Raw genomic sequence first — 25401 nt, forward strand, 5'->3', positions numbered from 1 at the left:
ATGCTTTTTTTCTTACAATAGTTGTCAGATCACACTTTGTCTCTCTCTGTATTTCTTTCTGTCAGTATTTCTGTCTCCCTCTCTTTTTCTGTCTCTTTAAATCACTGTTTTGCTTTCCCTATTTTTTTCCTCCCTCTATCAGTTTCTCTTTATTCATCTTTATTCTTCTCTCACTTTCTGTCTCTGTCTCTCTCTATATGAATTTGTCTATCAATTGAAATTCAAAGGTGCTTTATTGACATGAGTTTCTTAAAACTTGTTTGAAAGCATCATAATACAGTTTCTAAAATAATATTAATAGGAAAAAAGAACAACAAAATTAGATGTTTCAGCTTAAATTGAAAAGCTCAGTGAACACTTAAACGTCATATTGGACATGTGTGTGCATGTGTGTGTATGCCCTTTCTCATTGTCCTTGTTCCTTTTGCTGATTGAAATTCGGAATTACCTAAGTGAATGAAATAAACTAAGAGTTCCTTACTTCACTGCACAATTTCAGGAGGAATTGCGTCATCTTTGTTCACTTGCCAATTTGTGGTCATTGAGCCTATACTTCTTTATGATCTGGCTTAGTTGTCCATTTCTGACAGTTACGAGATATTCTATCCATTCATAAGCTCTGTTTAGGTTCAAATGACCTTCTAATCTGCATTAGTTTCTTCTTCTGAGAGTTTGAGTACTCTCCTGTGAATGCTAATGATCAGTAGGTATTTGTTTGTGGGTGTGGGTTTTTGTTGTTGTTGTTGTTGTTGTTTTTTAAACATGAATGTAAAATGTATATCTGCAGAGCCTTACATGTAGAGGTCGTGATTATTGAGTGGACTCCATACATCACTATGATAGAGCACAAGGAGCAGGATGATGCGATTAAATATCTCGCTTTATCTCTTAACTCTATCTCTCTATAGTTCTTTATCTCTTATCTCTCTTTGTTGATCTCTCTTGGTCTAAATTTCTCTTTCTCCATGTCAATATCTCTTTGTCTTAGAGATATCGATCCTAAGCTGAATTGATTGAGAAATCTACTAGAAGTAATCTGGTAATTTTTGGTTAATTATACTAAATGGAAACTGTTGGTAGGTGGTGTTTGTGAAGTCTATAAACACATACTCCACAGTAACTTCAGGATTATGGACTCCACATATTGCTGATGTGGTGTTTAAGGGAACATTAAATAACTACATGCTCATTAAATGCACATTTTTGTGGATAAGAAATATCCACTTTAGTCTTATCTGCCATCTCTTCCCAACATACACATGCACAAATTCTTAGTCTTTTCATTTCTTTCTTCAACATTCTTCGAATATCATTTTCACTTTTTTTTTTTTTTGTCTTCTTTAGAACATTTTCCCTCTTGTATTGCCATTTAGTTCGCACACTTTTGTGCTCATTATTTCATGCTTTTTGCCTCTTTAATTTCTGTCTCTCCCATTCTGCTAGTGAGAGTCAAGTAAGGGTACACCTACACCATCTTACCTAAATTATCAAATAAAGCGGTATATAGGGTGCTCCTCTGTGGGTATTTTAATTGCCTAGTGCTTTGAAAAAAATAATGGTGCATTTTAAGCAGCAGCTTCTCCAGTGGATTTCTTGTACTATGAGCAAACTCCAACTCAATTGTCTTTGACAGTTGGTGGAAGTGGTCCTTGTTCTGTCCTGGAGCCTTGGCGAGCACAGCGTTAGCAGTACATGAACCAGTTGTTTTTTTTTTTTTACTTCAAATCTTTAGATCAGAATGAGGACTACCTTTCTCAGCTTCTCCTGTCTCTAGTCTTTTGCCCATCTCCGCTCTCTCATTATGAAATGTTTTGGGTATGGAGTACTTTTGTGAGGGGAGGCCGGAAAAGGCGCTCCATATTTCCCAGACCTCCTTGTGGGAGTGTTTCTCTGCTTTCAGGATGGAGATCCTGGTAGTCTGTTTTTAGAGAAGTCCTGAATCCTACTGCACTTTATGTGGCTGGCCCAGACTCCTTCCACTTTTTTGTGTCTTGTGTCTTTTACTAATTTATTCTGAGGTTACTGTGGTGCAGGAAGTAGAGCAACTGTTCTTGTTGTTTGATGCTATTTAAACAAATTGTATTCAATTTGATAGAGCAGCTTATCTGCTAATGGGAAAGTGAGTGGTTTGACCTGTGGCTCCTCTAGTCTGTGTGTTGGGCAGGATGTTCAACCCCAAATTGCCAATAGAATAGAACGGGGCTTGTTGTGTAGGATTGCTTTGAGTGGGCACTATATAAACACCAATCCATTTGCTGTGGTATCAGTTCGTTGACTGGAGCTCCAGACCTTTAGTTTATCTTTCTTTAAATGGAAATCTTTGTTGGTAAAATAAATCTATGTCAAATAAATGTATTATTCTCTTTCTATGTTGTGGCCACATTGAGTTTGCTTGTGGTTTTCTGGGATATTTGGGATATTCAGAGACGACAGAGTCCAACCCAAGACTGGAGGGGGTGAGGGTACTTGATTAACATGAACTGAAATTTTAAAATAAAAGCGATGGGATTCCTACTGAGTAAATTAATTGGAGGGGCTGATTTTTCTCCTGAATAAATACGAAAAATGTAAAAACTGAGATTCTGGGTCCATCCAATTCTCAGGAGAAGGCATGGTTTGGTCCAGGAGTGGAAGGTGTATCACAGGCGCATTGTACATATTTCAGGATGTCAGTGGGGGAGGTTGAGTTCTTGGCAGAATTGGGAACATATCTGAGGAGGCAGAGAAATCATTTCAGACATTTACCAGGAGCAGCGTCTAGCAGTATGAATGTAGTAAAATACTATTATTTTACTGTCTTTATGTATTCAGTAACGGCACACAATTTGAGTTACGAGTGCAAATGTTGCCAAATGCTAGTTGGTCAGGTCTTATTTGGATTATAAAATACTTGTTTCAAAAAAATAAGTACTGCAAATTCATCCAGTGAAATTATGCGGTTGACGTGATCAGCTGCAGTAAGAGTAGGTGAGTCTAAAAAAATATTTTTAAAGCAAAAAAATATCTGTACGGATTTTAGGCATCCAGTTTGTGAAGGTCTTAACATTCAGAAGGGTAGTGGTCATGCTCAAGTATGAGACAAAACGCTCCTAGGGTTTGGACTTCATAATAATTTGTTTCAGATTTATTTTGTGTTTTGCTGTATGTATTTGTGTGGGTATCACCAATTTCTGTTCTACTGCTGCTTATTTTGGCCAGAGCACTCTTGGCTTAATTCTAATCTGTGTACTGTGCTTTATCCTATTGGTGTCTTTTCTGGATGCCACTTTGCAAAGTTCTTACATGAAGAGAAAGCAGAACCAACTAAACATATACTATAAAATTATAAAACATCTAAACTAAATTTCAAATCTAGGGTAAACATAAGGCTGTAATCTAGCTGTGAACTCTACTAGTGAACTCTTGGTATGACTGAGAGCTGATGAATGCCACTTTAATAGTTTTTCCTCAGGCCTTTTTGTGGCCGTCTTCATCTCATTTGTGTTTTTGTGTTGTGACATTCCCCTCTGATGGCTCATTGATTAATGTTACACACAGAATGAAGCCTTGAAGTTGTAGCTGAACACAACTAAAAAAGGGCGTTGAAATAATATAGCCTGCAGACAAATGGTTTAAATTTTTCTCATAGCTCAACAAATACTGTACAAAGGAGACAAAGGGAGGGTGATATTTGTGTGTCTCTGCCTTCTCTCTGATATGGCATGTGTTGTTGGACAATAGCTCCTCTATGTGTGGCCTCTCCTCAAGGCTGAAATTGTTATGTCGTTTTTCTTCTCCCCTCTCCTCTTGTCTCTTTTCACTCTTTCCCTCTTTTCTCTTGTCTTTTTGCTCTCTGTAACACTGTCTGTCATTCTTTTCCTTTGTTATTGTTCTCTTAAAAATCTTATACATAAAGGCTGGTGCATGCATAAATCTAGTGTTTAACATCCAGTACTTTACACTAAAATATTGCAGATACAGAAGTTCATGATGCAGATCTGGATTTTAATACCAATCTGCATGAAGAGGCTTAGTGTTTCATTCTGAATTTTAAGTTTAAAATGTGCTGCTGTTTAATTATTCAGGTCTTAGTCACGCCGACTGGTAGGCAAACCACCCTGACGGTTGAAGACTGTTACTGGAAATTGCTGTCGATTTGTTAGTGAAATTATTGGTCACATTGTTGATACTTTAGTTGCTAGCACATTGCTGCAGTTGCCTGTAGTTTGCATAGAAGCTGACATAGATGCTGACTTGCCTGCTAACACTCACCAACTGGTCACCATGTAGTAGCGAAAACTCTGAAACATGAAAGGTGCAATGCAAACAGGAAACAGAGAACATTTGCCTTCAAAGTAAAAGTTCTGTCTTATCGCTGAATCTAGCATATACAGTGCTTAATAGATGTGCTAGACCACTGCCAAATTATAGTTACTGTATTTTTTTTTTCATAACAGTTTAAGGACTGTATCAGAATACAAATGTTTTACTTTCAGTTTGTTGCGCTTGCTCCCCTCTCTCTAATGAGACTGGCATGTTTGTTGTACACAACACGGACGCTCTGTAAACCGTTATCTATAGGTTTTAGCTGTGTACTGTCAGCAGAAAATGGCATGAAAATGTTATTTGTCTTACTCTTTCTCGTGTTTGTGTTGTTGTTGAGTCTTAAGCTTAGCTGCTGTCACGATGAAGAGCAAAGTCATAAAATAGACCAATTAATTGCAATGAAACAGTGTTAAAACAGTACAAACTGTCCACTACAGGAAAAGTCTGTTCTTCACATGCTCAATTTTTTTTTTATCTAGATATTTTTTTGGCACTACTTCTCCTCCGTGGTGAACTCTGCTGTTTCAGCGTTTCCTAAAATCCATCAGTCTTCATAGCCAGTGATTCACACAAATGGACACAAACTCAATACTATGATATTCATTTAATTTGTTGACTTCTCCTTATGTTAGGTCAAACTAGTTAGAAACTAGAAAGATGTTTGTTGTGGATTATACACTATGGGAAGCTTTTCATTATTTGATTAATATATACCAAATTCAGTAAATGTATAACCTTGTATTTATGTTTTGCTTTATGTAAAGTTGGGAGGGCGATGTTTAAGTCAACATTTATGTTACCATGCATTTAAAGAATGATTTCCAGTCTTTCTCACAGAGAGGGATGAAAATTGTTGATTTAACACTGGTATTATGTCATTACTCATTATCAACAGATACCAAAAGCTAATGTATTAGTGTGATATTGGAAGTAGGAAAATCTGGATTAGTGCATCTGTAACTGATAGCAATATTAATATGATGTAGCTTCTTGTTATTTAGTCACTCACAGAGCTTATAAAGTTATTTTGATGAATACACGTAGAGTAGTTCGCTCCCTTTCTTCGTGACAGTGGAAAACCAGAGGTCTGCATTAGCTACAGACTGCTATCCATGAAGCTGGAGAGGTTCACAGCATGAAGTGGAGGCTTGCCCATGAGAGTGAGTGAGAGAGATGCTTAAGCATGACTAAAAGCCAAAGTATGCCTCAGCAGTTAACACATGAACCGCAGCACCATCAGCTGCATTTCAGAATGCACTTAGATGCCTAATCTGAACTACAGCCACTCCTCTTCTGAACACCCTGCATTGTCTTGAGGCTGTTTAAAAAATTGTATTGGTTTGTTCCTTCAACTGCTGCCTGTCATCTCATTTGTCAGTTTAAAAAAATGTTATGCAGCAGTACTTAATATATTTTTTAAAATAAGGAATTACATCAGGTCACAAAAACTTTTTTTTTTATTAGACTGCAACTTTAATTGTTGATGTAAAATAAGTAAATATTTCTTCTAAAATAATCTAACATGGACGTTCTTGGTCCTGTGGGAGGCGGATTTGAACCCAGAACCTTCATGCTGTGAGGCAACAGTGCTAACCACCACAGCACTGCTAACCACCACAGCACTGCCTTGTCATGTGACTGAACTTAGCATGGCAGTTTGTAAAATGGTCACAATCTCTAATCTACTGATTTTTGTTTCTGGGCATGAATGTTACATTTTTATTTTTTAATGTTCCTGATAACAATGTTTGCTTTGTCTGTTCACATATGTACTAATGTTCATGTACAACAAAAAAGGCTTTTTCGTGACTGTTTTTCTGGTGAATTTGGGCTGAAAGATGTGCTGTTGGCATCCCAGGTGTGAAATCTCTCCAAATTGCTTCCTCCATGCTGTGTTAGCTCTGCCACTAACAGCTCGTGCACTGATCTCAGTGGTTATTACACCTTACAGCTGATTCCATCCTGGACTGGATCAGATTATCCTAACTCTCAGACCCCTATTTGTTTTTTGTTTGTTTGTTTGTTTGTTTTTTCTCCTGTTAGACTAAACTCGTACTTGTATGTGTATACTCTGTATTTCTGCAAGTGTGCATCCTGTTGTTTGTGCTGCAGTCTGCAGGGACAAAGCTGGGGTTTAGTTGTCTCATCATGATTTATTCATGCTGTGAGACTATGCAGGTATTTGTATATGTGTGTGCAGAGCAGAGGGCTTATCAGGGTTTTAAACTTGAAGCAATAAAATACAATCTAGTTTAGACTGACAGTAATTATATGTTGAAGTGTAGCACAGAAGTGGATGGACTGGCCTTTTTTTACATTAATCTTTCTTTTCTCTCTCTTCTCACAGGCAACCAGACAAACTGGTGGTGGTTTGGACGCGTAGAAGTCGACGGAAATCCTCCAAGGTTGGTATTGGATTAGATGCATTTTTAGTTTAAGAAAATTTTCAATTTCCACTTATTTCCAAATGTAATTTTTTTTCATCATCCATCCTTCTGTCCTGCAGTCTCACAGCTGGCAGCCTGGCATCAAAAACCCCTACAGAGGAGTCGTGGTGTGGCCGGTACCAGAAAACATTGAGATCACGGTCACTCTTTTTAAGGTAACCTGCTGCTCTATTATCTGTGTAAAACAGGCCTTTAAGGAAACTCTAGCCCTAATTTTTCAGACTTTTCTGGGAAAATGTTAGGCTAAACATTTATATACATTTAGTTGGAAGCACACTTATTTAGTCCCCTTATCAAACTAATCCTAATAGCAAAATGTGAACTTTTCCAGTTGATTTCAATACCAAAAGCACACACAGACGGTTAAAATTGCTCAACACAGCTAATATTTTTCTAAATTTAACATAAAATGCTAATTTTCCTGACTTTTGCCTACAATTCCTTAATGAATCTTTCACAAGATCACAAATTTACAAATCAATTGTTGTACAAACAATTTCTAACTTCCAGAGTTCAGGTTTTTCTGTTAAAGCCATAAACCTATCAGGCCTAGAGCTTAAGAGAAGAAAACATTACCTTTCATAAAAGAAGGCAGTCTGGAGGTGGAAGAATGATGCCATCTACAGTGAAGCATGGTGGTGACTCTGTGATGCTCTGAGGCAGTTTTTCTTCCTTGGTTAATAGAAATCTAGAGTGTGTAGCATGGAATTGTCATCATGCTACTAAAGTGCTAAAGACACAGGGGCTGAAGGATTCAGTCAAAGCATCATGATTGGTTGAATTTGGTAATTAAATATTAGTTTAATAAAATGTTCAATCACACTTGTGTAATATGATCTTTACAAATGGCTTATGCCAAAAATTCTGCTTCTATTATACACTTAAACAGGTATCTGTCACCTTGTCTGACTTACTTAAACATACTGGCCTTTTTGCTGACAGGTCAGCTCAGAGCTCAGTATCTTGTTACCCATAACTCCTACCACAAATCTCTACCATAATTGTCTTGCTTTGTAAAGTGGTGGTGGTGGCTTTTAACAATTTGGATACTAAATACATGAAAATCTAGTCAATCCCAAGGCACTTGACACAGAAACCCTCAAATAGAGTAAAGACTTCATCTCCAGACATCTGTAAAAACAAATCCTTACGTCTGCTTTCGTGTGTACTAGCTCAGTTTTTTGAAGTCTGTGGTTGTTGAACGTAACTGTACTATTAGTGCCTCTCTTTTTTTTAGGCCCACTTCCACTTCCTGTCTCAGAGGAAGTAATAAAGCTGTTTTGGTAATGAGACAAAATGCAAAACCATTGAAGGCACCATTCAACCATTAAGTTGGATGGAGCTCAAATCAAACGGCAATAGAATGCAGTCTGTAAGCCTGCTGCCTTGGTAGAAAGGTTTTTGTTTATTCTGGATAATAAAAATAAAGAAACTCTGAAACATCATCCTAGTTTACACGAACACAGCCAGGAGCATGTCATAGATCAGGGTGTTTAATAATACAGTCCGTGAACCATGATTGGACAATCAAAGCATCTAATGCTGTGCAAAGAAGGTCGGCATAACTTTTCACTATTTGGTCTTCAAGAGTTGTTGATGGGAGTCGCAGTGTAAATCATTTTTAAGAATGTTTGACTTTATTATTTTGGTATTTTAATCCAAGAAGGTTGAATCATTGTCACTTTGACACCATTCTTACTAAAAAAGACACCAGACAAGGTTTTGGATGTTGCATGAATATTTAAAAAAATTAGATTGATTAATTGATCATTTATTTTGTGCATATGTGTACATACATACAAGATGGAGCATATATAGAGGAAGGAAAATATTGTCTTCTAGTACAACAGGTGCTTGAAAATTAGTGGGAAGAAGTGGTACTTATAGGTCCCCCATAGATGAACAATTAAACAAAATTTCCTGTCTGTCGACAAAAAGATTTTCCAGTGGATTAACAATACATTTCATTTTTTTAATTAAATTGTCAGACTCAGAGTAATGAGCTGCCAATAATGTTTTATCTAACAATACAGATTTATTTCTTTAAGAGGAAAGTAAAGTAGCTGTGCTGAGAGGTTTATTTGATTTAGTAAAGCAGCCTTTCTTTATAATGTTGAAAAACTGAGACTTAAAGTTGAAATGGTGCTCATATTCCTTAAGACATCTCAGACTGAGTGTCATCCATTTTATAAATGGATAGTGCATTAAATGAGAACATTTTTATACTGTATTTCAACTGCTTTACACTGAGTGAAAGGGAAACGTTGTGAATATTTATAGTTGTATTAAAGATCTCACAGAGTCGTTAGGGGGGAAAAAAGATGCAGGGCCTGATTCTCTTTAGATTCTTGACTTTATTATTTTTCACAGCTTTTCAGTTTTCTGTGCGTGTAGCATAAAGCTCATGCTGGAAATACTGTCTACAGTAAAACCCCAGACAGAATCAGACCCTTTGAAAATGCATTAACACCCTAATCTGCAGTAGTTATATTACTGGCAAATACTTTCCTGGTCAATTGCAGGTCAAAAGCTGCATGCAGAGTTGCTCTGGTAACCTTTCTTGGTTACAGAAATAATTAATTGATGTTGTATAACAATAAAATATGAGCTTAGTTTCAATTATTATATTTCTGGTGGTACCTGTCAGCAGGGACATTCAGTCCTCTGCTTGGATAGTCATGCACATCCCTAGCCTACAGTTCTGTAGATTTGAGAGTTCAGGTCACCTCTCTGGTCCTATAACGGCTAAATGTTATAAAGGGCTTTTAACGTTACCTGGGTCATTTTACCTGTGTTATAGGAAACTGCACCAGTTTTTACACATTATGTTTTTTAAATGAGACTAGGTTTGTGCCCCGATTTTACAGTACTTTTTCAAAAATCCTGTCTCTTGAATTGCCCAAGTGTAACACTTGGGCAATTCAAGTATCTAATAACTTACACTTCTGATTTTTTTTTTTTTCTGAATTGTGGTAACTGAAAGTGAGGGGAAACGTAACCATGATTTTAAGATCCTGTCAAAGTGTTTTCTGGCCTCAAGCTAGCTGAACTAGCTGAGCCCTGCATTATTGTAGCCTCGGGGGGATGTACACTACCAGACAGCCTTAGCTGAACTTTGTATATAGTAAAAAAAAATCATGAGATTAAATATTAACTGAAGTAAGCAGTGCTCTGGCTGCTCATTATGCAGACAGATCAATCCTACCAGAGATAATGTGCATAATAAAAGTGGGCAGTTATTGTTTTTACCCTATTGAGTTTTAAATTACCGGTAGCTGGATTTGACTTGTGACATTTTATTTTTTTAATTTTATTTTAAAGTATCTGAAAACAAATCTCACTGAGAGTACCACAAGAGTTGTTCGGTTCTGAATTATTGGAAAGGACAAGCATTTTCCTGTTCGTATTTTAAAAATATTTAACAAAATAATAAAATCCTTGTCACTAATGTTGGAATTTGTTAATGAAAACGATATGTCACAGAAGAAGGTGCATGCTGTGTGTGATCTGCAGCTTCTGTTTACCAGCAGCACTAAAACAGCTGATAACGCCTCACTCTGCTGGTGCTTAAAAGCAGTTTATGTGGGATGTGAAATAACAGCAAGTTTACAGTTGGGGGGGGGTATGTGAGAAGGCTGTGTTATTTTCTGTGTTTGTGTGTGGGCGTTGTCTGATTGTTACACTAGACTGCAGGAATATTGATTTCTGGGAGTGTGTCCTGAGCTCAGCCAGACAAAAAGGCAATCAGAGCTCCTGTATTACACACAGAGGCTGCAACAAACAGCAGACTGTACATTTGTGTTTGTCCTCACTAGAGAAACTCCTCCTCTACCTTTTTAAATGAAGTCTGGTTTAAAATCTGTCCTATGTTTGTTGGGTGGATCAGCTTTAAAGCTTTTATATCACTATTATTATTTAAATCTGGCCATTGTTTGCATTAATACTTTAGTAAAGGTGTAGAGACTAAACCTGAGCTGTGCCCCATAAGTCATAAGTGTGTTTTTAGTCTGGGGCTTGCCCCCTGGTGTCGACGTATGTCAGCTGACCATCCTTGAAATGCCCATTGCAACCAGGGTTTAATGCATCTCTGAAATCCAACCTATCATATCACCTGTTCTGCAATTTGACTCCCACAGTCCAAATACTGGCATAATATATGTGCAGATGCTTTAGCACCTGAAGTGATTGTACTGGTTTAACCTGCATCCAGCCATCTGGTTTCAATGGGCCCAGTTTTTAGTGTTTACCACTTGACATGCAGCTGTGCTTTCTCTCTTTGTACTGTGTCCAGCTCTGTCTTGTGTTTGTGTGTACTGTGCATGTGCTTAAGAGAGTACTGGAGGGCAGTGAAGGTCACCCACCGCAGCACAGTAAGGCCGGGCTGCTTCTTGCCTCCGTTCCTCTCTTCTTTCATTATGTCGATTTTAAACAGGCAGGAAGATGGGAAGAGAGGCAACACAGAGATGCTTAAAGTACACAGAAATTTTCTGCATTTTAATGTTTCCATCTGTGGATTCAGTAGCCCAACCTTGTGTAATTGAAAGTCACCTCAGTAATGCAAACAATTTATAAGGGGAAATGGAACATAAAAACTGGGTCATGAGGTGAATAGAGATGATAGTGGGTTGGAAGCTGTTGAGCTCACTCAGTTTTCTGTCTGTTGGCACACGGCCAAAGTGAAAATTAGAATTTAATTAAATAACTGTTGTCTTGTTTGTAGGACCCCCACGCAGAGGAGTTTGAGGACAAAGAATGGACGTTTGTCATTGAAAATGTGAGTACTAAATGTACACATGCTTCTTCATTAACATGGTTAACGATGCTTTTGTTGTTGTTACATATCCATATTTTCTGTCTAACCTGATGGTTGGAAAGGAGCGCAGCCTATAATTGTGTGAAGTGCTCAAACTCATCTGAAATGTCATATAGAGGAACTTGGGGATTAGATGTTAAACAAGACAGGGATGATTTACCAGCTTTCAGTATTCTCAGGAGTCTTCTAGGGACACGGTCTTTGCATTTCATGTGCAGATTGTGCCACCATGTGGTCAGTTTATGTCATTACATAATCTGAGTACCTCGGATTAAATGGCTTGAATAATATTCATGTACATGTTTTACAAGGATATATTTGTTTTTATTGTAGTAACAGACTGTTTTTCTCAAGTAATAGTAGAGTACTTTTTACACTTGTCTTTTTGACGCCACAAACCATGTGCATGTAAAATACATGTGCTTGTAAAATTCAATTGTTACTTTATTAACGCAAATGTTTTTAGGAGTTCCCATCAATTTATATTACAGCAACTGCTTTTCCGTAATGTGCTCATGCCATGTTAGTCAGACTGCTGTATAAGTCAGCAGAAACAAGTGAAAACTGAAACTTTATCCAAGGAAGGACAGTTGCTTGCTCTCTAGTAGTCATGCTTGGGCTGTCATGGAAAATTGACTGAGGCGAGGAAGTGATAGTGGGGAAGCCTTTTTTCTTTAGGTGACACAGCTTCAGATGTTGTGCACCATATTCACTGTCCCATGACAGTGGAAAAATAAAAGCCCTCTTCACGGAACGATACTTTATTCAGCCTCTTTCCATTTCCACAGTCACAACTGAGTTGTTTCAAACATTAAAATTTAACCAGCCAGTGAGTCAAAGACGGCATCATTGTTAACCTGTAACCTTTTAAAATGTTACATTTAAGCTCTTTTAGACCTACCATTTTCATTACATACTTTTATTTAAGGATATGCATTTACACTTTAAGTGATATGGTTTTGCTCTGCCTAGATTGTTGCACCAACTAATTCATATTTCCAAAAAAGAAAGAAACTGTAAACTGCTGAGTGTGGTTTGGCAGACACAATTTTTGAAAAAAGCCTCAAAAAACAATTTTTAGTTAAAAAAACTAAAACAAAAATTGGCAAGAAGAACAAAAACATGATAAAATAACATGGATGGAGAGAATTTCTTGTATTGTAGAGGTTTGTGAGAGCAGGAAGAAACTGAGACAGTAAAGTAGAGAATTGAAGCAAACTGGTGAAGAGAAGTGGAGGTGGCCAGGAAGAACTGGAAACTTTTATTTGCTTTTTTCATGGTAACTTGTGGCAGGTTTGTGACGTGGTGTCCATCAATCTTGCACACATGTTGAACTAACTGAGTCTGCATTTTAAATTTCAGTTCAGTCTTATTTATATAGTGCCAAATTACAACAGGAGTTGTCTCAGGGAACTTTATATTGTAAGGTAAATGATACAGAAAGAAAACCCCTACAATCATATGACCCGTTACGAGCAAGCACGTTGGCAACAGTGGGAAGGAAAACCTCCAGGTGTTCCTCCAGGAAAACCTTCCTTTTAACAGGAAAAACCTCCAGCAGAACCAGGATTACGGAGGGGCAGCCAGAGATTAATAATAACTAATGATTAAATGCAGAGTCGTGTATAAACACAGAGGAGAGCACTCAGTGCATCATGGGAAGTGCCCAGCAGCCTAGACCTATCGCATCATAACTAAGGGAGGATTCAGGGTCACCTGATCCAGCCCTAGGATCAGGTGGAGATAGGAGAAGAATATGCTCCCTCTTTCTAGCATTTTTAGTTAAAACGGACAGCTTTTCAGGCAGTTTTTGTTAGGACATCCTGATTAAAAACAAATGACAGAAGTTCAGCCTAAAAGTAATAAATGCATCAAACTAAAAAATAGAAAGTATTGTCTTTGTTTTCTTACCATCTTATTGTAGAGTCATACCAAGTAGCATTTTTATTCACAAACTTTATTAGTAGTGCAAGCTAATGTAAATGTGACAATAAAAATACAAATTTTGCCACTGAAATAGGCCTTCTCTGCTACTGGAACTGTTGTCCCACATTATGGCTAAAGCTCAGCACTAATTCCGGTTCAAGGTACACATAAGGGGAAACTTTCAGGGCAGGCGCCACCCTGTGGTTAGTTAATCAACTGTTGCTTTTCTCATAATTAAATGAAACCCCAGAACATGGTAGTAAGCACCATTTCACCTCATTGTGTAGACCGGCAAGTAGTTTTAAAATGTAGACATGGATAAAAATCAGGTCCTCTATTGCACTGTGGCCTTTTTTACTCATAGGCATTAAATCCTTCCACTCAATTTAGAAAAACAAAGCAGAATTCACCATCTTTGTCCTCATAAGGTATCGCTCCACCAAAGGAAAACCACCAGGACTGTGGAGAAAGCATTTTTCACTGTTTTTCTTTTTCTTTTCTTTTTTTATCTAGGATTAAAAACTAGAAGATAAAAACCTGCACACCTCCAAAATTAACCAGGAATCTCATGAAAAAAATCACTTTAAAACAGGGATGTCAAATTCATTTCACATTATGGGCCACATACAGTACAGCTGGGCAATATGTAAACATTTTTCCGACCGACATTCATCAGTCCAATAAATGACGATAGGCGATATATTCGTGGAGGTGACTTTTTGATGGGCGGAGCAATTTATACATGCACAGACTGCTTTTAGAACACAGAATAAGTCCAAACATGGAGGAACTATTTGCCAAAAGAAAATACAAAGTCGCCAATGGGGGATTTCTTTGGCTTTAAACCGGATGAAAGAGGTAAACCTGAGGATGTAACCCAAGGGATGTGCTGCCTATCCAGACGTATAGTGCCAGCAAAGGACTCGCGCAACTAACTTGAATGAGCAAATACGTGTCCACCAACCCACTGAGTATGCCAGGCTACCACCAGCGTCTGCAGTTCCATCAACAAGCTCTGGAAAAGCTTTTCACCAGCAGCATAACATGGAAAGGACAGCCCCTGGTGGACACAGTGCACAGTGAGACTGATAAACAGTGGAACGGCCTGTAAACACGGGTATAGTGGAAAAAAGAAGCCAGTTTCTCTTTGTTTCCCTCCCCAGCATTGTGTTTTTGTTTTGTTTTTTTAATTTAAATAAAATGTTATTGTTTGTTTTAACATAGGCTACCCTAGCCCTTTTTCTTTCATTATGTTATGAGTTTGAGTAAATGAATCGCTGCTACATTTGGGCGCACACTCTGAGGGTGCATTTGCACACAGCTGGAAGAGGGTGACGTTAAAACAGCCCTTTAAAAACAAATAAATAAATAAATTCCTGTTGACTGCTTCTCTTAGCTTCAACCAACATTATTAGCAAACTTACTCATGGGCAAATAAATAAATAGGTAAATAAATCGCTCTTGTAAAAACGACCAGTGAAAAGTTCAACATTCGTCCAATTGCCCAACCTTAACATACAGCCCACTTTGATTTGTGTGCTGGAGCAGGGAAACTCCCCTTTCTATGTAAAGATGTTTAAATATAAATTTAAACTCTGAGATATGCAATTATTAAAACAAGAAGTGAAATTTCAAGGATATGCCTCTGGTTATCCAAATGATAAAGAAAACCTTGCCTGGAGTTGTGTATACCTGTACTACTTATTTATTTTATTTTTTCCTCAGTAAAACCAAGCAGGTTTTATGCAAATCCTGACATTCAATCATGTGAGCAACACCAACAATCACTAGGTGCTCTTTCTTCATTCACTTATGTCCATCTTCTGCTCTTTTCATCTTTTTTCTGTTTTCACAGAACAAATCATTGCACACACAAAGAGCAGCTGTAGCCAAAAGCCCCCACTGTTTCTGCTCCACCGTTCAGCAAGTTTTTCTCCTTGTAAATTTCCACACAAAGCATGATAGGAAATGATATAAAAAGGAATCCAGTTGTAGTCATGCAACCAGTGACCCTAAAAGATCCCTAGTCTTTGCAGAATATATCAGTTTATCACTTAAACCTCTCACATATTGACTTTAGATGTGAGAGAGGTACCAAACTCAAGTCTTTTGTTTTTTTAAAGATTTTTTGATGAACAGTTGGTGTGAATACAATTATGTGAGATTGGTTTTACTCGAGTACTTCTGTATGGTCACAGGTACGTATTCTGGTCCTTTAGTTAAAGGACAAGGATACTGCAACATATTTAATCAGGAGCTGTGAAAGTATTCAAATAGTTCTGTTTCCAAGAATTTCAGCTTGGAATATCACCAGAGACGGGTATTTCCTCTCTTATGCAAGCCTTTTTTTTAATTTAATTTTATTTTATCCTAACGAATGGTCAGCCTGCATTTCTACGTGCAGAAAATTTTAAGTATATTACAGTAAAACAATTCAAAAGTTAGTTTTTAATGGACTGTTTTGTTTGTTGTTTTTTAATTAGCAGATTTATTATGTGTGCTGTTATATTAAAGGGTTAGCTGTTTGAAGTAACAAATCAACAACAACAAAATTAACTGTACCAATTTTCTTTGTTGTAAAAACAGCTGTTAGACTTCATGACACGAGTAAACACATCTTTAAGAAGTGCTCTCTTAAACCAACTTCCAAATATTCCAATGTGTGACTTTAGGGAGACATGCACTGCTAGTGACCAACAGGGATGGACACCGAGACTCTTCCACTCTGTTCTTAAAGAATGTGGAAAAATAGAGCTGGCAGAGAGCACAGAAACTGTCACTTTCTGTACTCGTCAAGCTCAAAGAAACGACGCTGCTCTACCTTTCTATCTTTGACAGAGAGTAGAGAAGACAAGCAGGTCAGCAGGTTTTCTCTAGGTAGAGCGTGGGAGAGCACAAGAAAAGAAAAAGCAAGAAGGGGAGAGAAAAAGACAAGTTGGTGGTTTGCCTGTGTCTCTGCATACCTGACTAATGATAGAAAGATCAAAGCCTGACAAAGTCTACTGACAGCAGGAATGGAGGGAGAGGAGGGAGAAGGCAACCTTACACCTTCACACACATGTGAAGGTATCCTGAGGCCGAGTTTCTCCTAACTATAAAGCCTAAAAAAGATCCTTCAAACAAGTCCCTTAGAAATTATTTAGAAAAACTCTGAGCATCTATGAGGATGGAGATGCTGAAATTAGTTTTTGGATCGGTGATTTCCCAACACGGGTGGAAAGTTCAGGCAGACTTTCTTTAGTGAGCTAGGGCCCAGAGAAGGGCATTCCTACATGTGTTTAAAGTATTGGGTGGTTGTTGTTGTTCTCTTTTTTTCCTCTCTTTTGCATGGTGTCTGACCCAATGCATTGACTTCATTACAGAATGAGTCATTACTATATGTGAATGTAAATTTCTCACATTGGTTCAAGAACTTGACTGGATTTTCTGAAGCTTTTTAATAATAACATATGGTATAAATGATAAAATTCCAGAATTCTTTGCACTTAAAAGTTAAGAAACTTTATTCTTAAATTGTTGAACTATTCTCTTATCCAGTCTATCACAGAGCAGTGAAGCCGTCACTGTTTCTTTACTTCAACAAGACTGAACTTGTCTGACGAGCTCTTTTTAAACCCAATTATATTATTAAATAAACTCATTAGATGTTAGGATGGCTACTTAAAAAAAATGTTTTAACCATTCCAACCTTGGCAGTCTTTTGTTGCCACATCCCAAAGTCTTTGACTCATTTAAATAAATATGTAAATAAAATATAAATTACATTGTCAGATTAAACATTTAATATGTCATCTTTATCCTAATTTCAGTTTCTTATATGCTTTAATTTATTACAAACCAATGTATCTCAGTTCTGAGATCTTTATTTGCATTCATTGATGTACACCAGTGCTACTGATTTGCACCCATTGCTCCTTTAAAAAAATTATATATATATTCTCACTGCTAATATTAGTCAGTGATTAAAAGAGATATAGACACAATAATTACATGATATGTGCAAGCAAAGGCAATGATTGATAAACCATGTTCAGTGTTCATTTTAATTTGAACATTCTCACCACAAGAGGGCAGGCCAGCCTAAGATGAGCAAACTCCTTTTCAGGCATTCATGATTAAATTTGCTGGATAACCCGTTTTTGTCACCTGCATCTATGTTTGTCTTTAGATGTCTGTGCAGCCTTCACGTTTCTGTGTGTTTGTTTCAAAGCATGTGTGATGAAAAGTATAACCTTATCCAACATTATCCGTATTACATTTTAGGTTATTTTCATTCTGACTTTGCCTGCGTGTGCATGACTGTAAAGAGCACTCGCGTCCCCCCCCACCAGCCACCCACACCCTTCAGGTATCTGAGCTAATGTAAAGTAAAGGACACATGAATGAATGCAGTAGTGAGTGCTGCTCCGAAGAGGAGGAGTAACAGAAGAAGAGGAGAGGTGAGTTCTCCTGACCCCTCATCAGACGGCAGAGGAGAAAAGGGGAAGAATACTGCATTGTGCCCGAGCGCCGAAGATGATGAAATTCAAGATCCCCGCGCTCGGGCTTCGTCTTAATCTGGGGGCCCAACCTCGCGCTAGGCTAATCCCTCCCCGTCGAATTACTGGCCCTGGCTAGATTGTATTTTGTCATTGAAAATGGCAGTGTCAAACACTACCTTTTTCTCTCCTCTATTTGTTCGTCTGCCAAGGCGAATCACATAATCAAAAGATGGAGAGAGAGGGAGAGCAAAGAGGAGAAAGCGATGGAGAAGGAGAGAGAGGGGAAAGAGGCGGAAGGCTGAAAATGGCTACACAGTAGTATCTCTAAATTGCATGCTACCCTTGCCTTTCACCCTTTTTCAAACAGGCGCGTATTATCAAAAAGGTGGGCAAATTGAGAGTCAAAAGATTGGACGGCTATATTTGAAGGCATTGTGCTGACAGGCTCTTTTGTGTGTGTGTGTGTGTGTGGTGGTGGTGGTGGTGGTGGTGGTGGTGGTGGGGTTAATATGTGTATGTATGTCTGTGTGTATTCTCTCTGCGTTTGCATATCAGCCAAAGCTGGAGATGGGAGACCAACTTGCCTCATCTTCAAAGCTTTGTGGAGGGATTTAAATAACACACACACACACACACACACACACACACACACACACACACACACACACACACACACACACACACACACACACACACACACACACACACACCATTGCATTTCATGTGAGAAGCTATCATGTCTGAATACATTGAATATACAGTGATACACACTCAAAGGCCCATCTTTCCTCCCTCCAACTCATACTTCACCTTTTTCACTCACATTACATCAATGTCACCCAGGCAGGAAGGCGCTTCCAAATCGGCACTCACAACATTTGACAGCCTGTCTGCTGCACGTACACACATTTTAAATATCGAATTTGAAATTGACACTTTATGTACTCGCAGCTTTTTCCTGTCCTCCTTTTTTTTTTTTAAATAGTTACTGTCACATTTTAAAGATTTTAAGACTGATTATGTCTCTTATTACAGAAAAGGAAAAATATCTAATTTATAAGTGTGTAACAATTTTCAAACCAAGGCTATGGTTTCTAAGTCTAACCACAGTTATATTGATATCTTATGCTGTTTTCTGATCACGACCAATTAATGCGACAAACTGACTTTTAAAACACGATGCAGTTGTTAAAAAAAACAAACAGGGTTTTATTTGTTATTATCACCTGAGTTGGTTTTACTGCTTTTCTTAATCTACGTCTCTCCTCCTCTTATCTTGGCCTGACCTGAGTTTGGAGTTTTAAGGAAAGGCTAAATTAGATCTCGGTAAAGGAAAGACAAAATAAAATACACTATGCCCTTCCCCCCCCCAAAAAAACAACCCTCAACAAAACAACCCGATATTGATTATCCTGCATTTAAAATTAATGGAGGGCATAATTGCATGGAAATTCAAATTTTGCTTAGTTGCATATCCCTAACTGAGAACAAAACCTGTGAGTTTCATCTAGTTTCATTAACCCATATCCATGTGATGCCTCTGTGGAGCTGTTATTGACTGGTTTAAGTATAGTAGTCTGATGAAAGCTGCATTTTTAAATATTATTATACTGTAGCAAAGGAACTGGTAATGCATCACAATAATGGAGTTTATTTTTAGTTCAACCTACAGTCTCAGTCAAGTGATTAGGCCAATGGTAAAAATCTTTTTTTTAAATTTATTAATTAATTTTTTAAATATTATTATGATGTATCCTTTCTGAAGGAAAACTAAGCCACGAACCAAAACCGTAGCTCAAAGACCGACACATGATCCTGATCATAAAACTGTGGCACAAATCGAAACTAGCCCAGGAGTTTCCACCTGAACTTGGCCCAAAAACAAGACAGGAGATGAAACTGTAGGCTAAAAGCTGTGATGTGAATCTGGCCAAATAATGAAACACGCTGGAAATGTGTCCCAGAAACCGAGATATGATTCTGACCCAAAAACAGAGGCATGAAACAAAACCGTAGCTAAAAAAATCGAGATTTGAACGTAGCCCAAAAACCAAAACGAGCTGAAATCTGAAACAGAAACTGAAATCATAGTACAAAAAGCATGATGTTAAATGGGTCCTAAAGATAAATTTTTAGCCCAAAAAGCAAGGCGTGATGCGAAATTGGTAGACCAAAATCTGAGGCAACAGCTGAAACTGTGGCCCAAAAAACCGAGAAGAGAGCTGAAACGCTAACCTCAAAAACTGAGGTATGAACGCAGACATAAATCAAACTGTAGTATGAAATACTTCTGATGTAGTGTTTTTACATTAATTTAACTTAAATGCATTGAGTCCATATCCGTATTTGATTTGTATGCTGTGTATATGATGGGATTTTCACCAATGGTTTACGATCACATTTCACCTCTTTTGATCACATTCTTGTTGCGTCCTTCTCCCTTCTCCATCTCTTTTTGTCCCCTTCATTCTGTGTTTTCTCTCTAAGGTGAAGTCCTGGCTATTGTGGACCACATCCAACTCCATTAAGGGCCTTTCCACGCCACATATGCCCACTCACACAGTAACACAGTCACATACTGACACACTCAGTTCGGATGAAAAAATGTACCTCTATCACCTTTATACACACACACACAAAGACACACACACAAATGTACCTCGATCACTTTTACACACACACACACACACACACACACACACACACACCCTCTCTGTATTGTACACGTAGCCATGGTGTGTATACTGCTCTCCCCCCTCCCCTGTCTCTGTCTGGAACACATTACGTAGGCCAGTGGCTTGTGAGCGCTGACTGGGCCTCGGGGAAGAAAAACACAATTATTTCAGCCCTCGGCTATTCATGCAAAGGTGACAAAAGCTGGTATGAAGTATGAAATCCCAAAAGTTTCTCCCGTGCCGCGGCCGACAAATTGGGATTAATTTGCGCTTGTGTGCACGCGCGTGTCTCCAAAGTTTTCACCTTTGCTCATTTCCCATTTCTTAAATAGTTTGGAGAACTCAAAAGGCCTAATTTATTGTGTCAGAAAGAAGAGCGTGTGCATTCGCTTGGGTTGTTTGTGTGTGAACGCAATGCTAATTTTAAATAATATATGCTTTATAGTTCAAAGATTGAGGCATGTAAATAATTTCCTGTGCGTTTGTGTGTGTGAGATTGTAAGAAGGCGGGAGGTTCCTAGTATGGGATCACACATTCACACATGCTTTCCAAATTAATTTAATCTAATTAATTGCCGTGTGGAGAGAGGACAGATGCTTGTGATTACCCCCCACTTCCAGACTCCTCCCTGGGCGCACTCTCACACACACACACAGACACACAACTGTTACCACCCTAAACGCTGCCATTTTCTGCCACTGTGCAGCTAAAAATATTATTTTAATGCTCCGAAAGCACATCAGCAATTTGTTGGCTAAATAAGGAAACGATGCAGTCACATTATGGAGGAAATTACCCCACAATTCAGCTTAAAGTGAAAAAAAGAAAACATTTATAAGGAGAGTGTCTGTTTCTCCTTTTGTGCCGATGTGGGTATATTTTTGTCTTTGTGTAACTGCACCTGTGTCTGGGGAACTCTGTATTTGGCTGTGTTTCCAGCCAGTTATGTGTTAGGGTGCTGTGTGTGGCTGTGGAGGCCGGGTGGTCCCTCCTGTCGCCCTAATAGGCTTACTGGCCCCTAATCCACACCACGCCACCCTGTCACATGGCCAGTCTGCTGACTAACTGCGACCACTGCCATAGAGGTTTGTCTGTGTGTGTTTGCGTGTGTCTCTCGAACTACATCTCTGTGCTGTTGTCATGCTTGTCTGTAACTCAGCATGTGGCAGCTGGTGTCCAATTGAGACACTGAATATATATATTTTTTGGTTCCCTTTTTTTGTATTTATTTCATGTTTGCGTGTTAGACAAACAGAACACAATCATGTGTGTGTATAAGCCACATTTTCTAATTTACATTCTTTTAAGTTTACAAACTGGATTTTTGTTTGGAAAAACGTAAAGGAGAGATGCTAAATTATTTTAGTTCACGTCACATACAACTTAATTTAATCTCAAGTGGGCCGTATCTGGAAACTTTATTGATTTTGTCCCAAAGTTGCTTCTTACAAGGAAAAGAAAGTTTGACTTCGACTGCACATCGGAAAAAATACAGAGGCCTGTAACCGTCACCTGACACATTTCAGTCTAGTCCTCTGGGTGTCGAAAATAAAATAACCCCGAGATTCACAAGAAGCATCAGTGTTGAGGTACTGTTGCATGTTGGACACCTGGCAAGATTTAAGCTAATTTAAATGTCCCTGTACTTGTGTCACCTGTAACTATAACACTTGTAACAAAGACATGTTTTTCCACCACTTTTGCTTCATTAGATTTCAGTTTAGGATTATTTAAGTGACCAAAAAATGACATCATTACATCATTACAATGTAACACTACTGTTTAAATCAAAGAAACGTATCAGTATTGCTGCTGTGCCCTCCTGTCTTACTTTAATGTGGTATGACAGGTAAGAGGCGGGCCTTTTGTCTACAAAATACCTATGAAACTGTGACTCTGTGCTATCCGGCTCGATTTAACAATCAGGTAACCACTCTCATGACGTGATTCAGTCGAATGAAATACAATATTTTGCTTCCTGTTGCACTCTAGAGTGGAAGGTTTTAAAGACCTTGGAAATCTGGCCTAAATTTGACACTTCAGAGATATTATATATATGTCACAGTTCAAAACAGTATTTTCAAACTCTACAAGGTTTTCATGAAGCAGAAGTATAAAGATACTAATTTAAAACGTGCCTGTCTAATACAAATTTTGATTATCATATTTTAATTTGCAGTAATTTAATTAATGTATGTATGAGAAGGTCTTGTTTGTTTTTCATGTTTTTGTGTCAGTCAAAAGAAGATTTATTACAAGGTAATTTACCATAATGGTAGCTGACTTAATTCAGAAAGGATTCAACAAATTCAGAATTTGAAGCGATACTGAAATGCATCTTTTTGTGTGTGTCTGTAACTCTTCTATTCAGATTGTAGCTCTCACATATACTCAGACACACAGAGGCACCTTCTGATTTGTACAGCTTTTGGCACACAGCTGCTTGGCACACACCGTGTGTGTGTGTGTGTGTGTGTGTGTGTGTGTGTGTGTGTGTGTGTGTGTGTTTTTGCTTACATGCATACATGCACGTGTTTGTTAATTAAACTGATTAAACTGTTGCCCCTGACAATGTGGGGCTTTGCTTCTGTGCTTGCATCATCTTTTTCAGTTTCCTGTCTGTGTGGGTGTAGTTTTGCTTTTAGTCCCGTTTTCTTTTGTCTGCTTTGATTTTTTTTTTTCCTCTTTTTTTTTTTTTTTTTTTTTTTTTTTTTTTTTTTTATAAAATCCTTGCTTGGCTTATTCTTTCGTCTTTTGTCCTTCACATGCTGTGTGTGTGTGTGTGTCATATGTTTACGGTGTGTGTCTTGTGCATACAGTTTGTGTATGTTGTTTACACTTGCATGTGTGCATTTGTATTTGTGTGCCTTGTCCCACTGGTCCAGGTTGTGACCTCAGCTTTCATCTCCTTGGTTTGAGGCGCCTGCGGCCTGCTGTGATCTGCACCCGGCCAACAACGCAGCAGATGTCACCAGACACTGACAGTCATATGCACAACATCTCAAACACACACAGTTTGTGTCTTTCATACAGTATTTACACACATGTGCACACAGGCTCTCGGCATGGATCCACATACACCATGTAATGTCCCTCTCAGACACATATAAATACATTTATATTACACACACGCAGAAACCAGCTCAAACAGGCTTTGTTTTTGCCTCATACAGTGTGATGTTTGACCCCATAACACAAGTATCACCTGCAAAACATCCTGTCCCCTACCTGTGTCGCCTTCGTTGTAGAGCTCGGAGTTAGACCAAACTCAAAATGTTATTAAAACGTGTGTCTGTCTTTATTCATAACATGCTTCCAATATTGTGTTAAAACTGTAATGATGAAATCTGCTACTGTAACAGCTGTATTGGGAGACAGCCTACCTCTCTGCTTTTAAGATTAAGCGTAAAACTTTTCTTTCTGATAAACCAGGTGACCCTGAACCCTTGTTCTGTCACGTTCTACTGCAATGGGCCTAGGCTGCTGGGGGGTTCTTCCCATGATGCACTGCTTCTTCTCCACTCAACTCTTTTCACCCAGTTATACAAAAGAGCATGCGTCATCCCTTTATTAGGGAAGATGATATCACAAGTAGTGAAAGTGTATATAACACTTTGCATTTAATCATTAGTTACGATTCATCTGAGTCTGTGCCACAGTGTGTGTCTTTTGTCCAATCTTCCTCCCTCACCCCAGGTGCAGCAGATGGCTATCACTTAATTTTAAAATCACTTTCAATCAGAAAACCTCCAAATGCACTAAAATTGCATCCATGTAAATGTATAATTCAAAGTGGACTGGAGTGCCTTCTTACCTACTAGCTAATGTGGTCTTAAATTATGATCATGGCTGCTGTCCCTTGCCGACGCTCAATGTGTACAGACTCGTGCCAGTCTTTAACACAAAAGAAATGCAAATTTAAAGTGATTATACATCAGTATTTTTTTAAACATTGATGCCGTCTTGAGTGCTTTATATTATAAGATAAAGACCCTAAAATATTAGCCTCTGTTTTTAAATAATTATTTCTGAGCGCTACTGTCTGAACAAAGTCTCTCGGTCGTACATTATTGGCCGCCACACCCTCTCTTATCAGTCATCTCTGAGGTTGTCCTCTATCACTTCATTGCCTCACATGCTGTCACCTGCCCTTCTCCTCAGTCGGCGCTAATCCGACTTTACCTTCTTGTCTTTGTCCTCATCTCGCCTTGTTTTTGGTGTCATGTGTTACATGGCGATGATGGGTGGTCAGGCAGTTGTGGTGGGGCGTGAGGTGCAATTGGAAAACGGCTGTGGAACAGTTATTATCTCTTGGTTATTTATTTTTCCCCTGTGCGACTTAAGATGGCTGCTTGTGATGGAGACAGGCCTGTGTGGCTCGCAAAACACTGTCTTCTGTAAATGCCCATGTTTATCCACAAGCTTGACCCAGTGGGCCTGAGTGGGTGGGTTTCTCAGGAGATGCAAGTGATGGTTATGGTTTGTGCATATACAAAGGCTTTTATGGTAAACTCCAGCTAAACTACTGTGCAGGGAGACTGGTTTGACATTATCTTTTTCAAAATCTGCTCACAGTGAGTACGTGCGAGTGTATGTTTGTATATGACAGTATTAGGAAGTGAACACACACCCGCACACACATACACACAGTGTTAAACTAAGGTGACTGTTCTGCTAAGTGGCAATGAATAGGCTTTAGTGATGTGCTCTGATGCCACTGCTAAGCCATTCACTGACAGTTAGACTGATCCCT

At 38.4% G+C, this 25401-nt stretch overlaps 1 protein-coding gene across 6 annotated transcripts in view; it reads left to right on the plus strand.

The window, feature by feature from the left end:
- The window catches only part of ehbp1 (EH domain binding protein 1), a 162242-nt gene that overhangs the window by 17151 nt on the left and 119690 nt on the right, over positions 1–25401 (plus strand). For all 6 annotated transcript variants that reach the window (XM_086258878.1, XM_086258880.1, XM_086258882.1 and 3 more), the window contains 3 exons: positions 6653–6710; positions 6812–6907; positions 11473–11526. In XM_086258878.1, coding sequence (XP_086115004.1) covers positions 6653–6710; positions 6812–6907; positions 11473–11526 — 208 coding nt within the window. The remainder of the gene's footprint in view (positions 1–6652; positions 6711–6811; positions 6908–11472; positions 11527–25401) is intronic.

The sequence above is a fragment of the Aulonocara sp. 'chitande type north' Nkhata Bay genome, linkage group LG13 (genome assembly GCF_057382095.1).
Source record: "Aulonocara sp. 'chitande type north' Nkhata Bay isolate Kocher_YH1m ecotype deep benthic linkage group LG13, A_spYH_male_GT1.1, whole genome shotgun sequence".
NCBI lineage: Eukaryota > Metazoa > Chordata > Actinopteri > Cichliformes > Cichlidae > Aulonocara > Aulonocara sp. 'chitande type north' Nkhata Bay.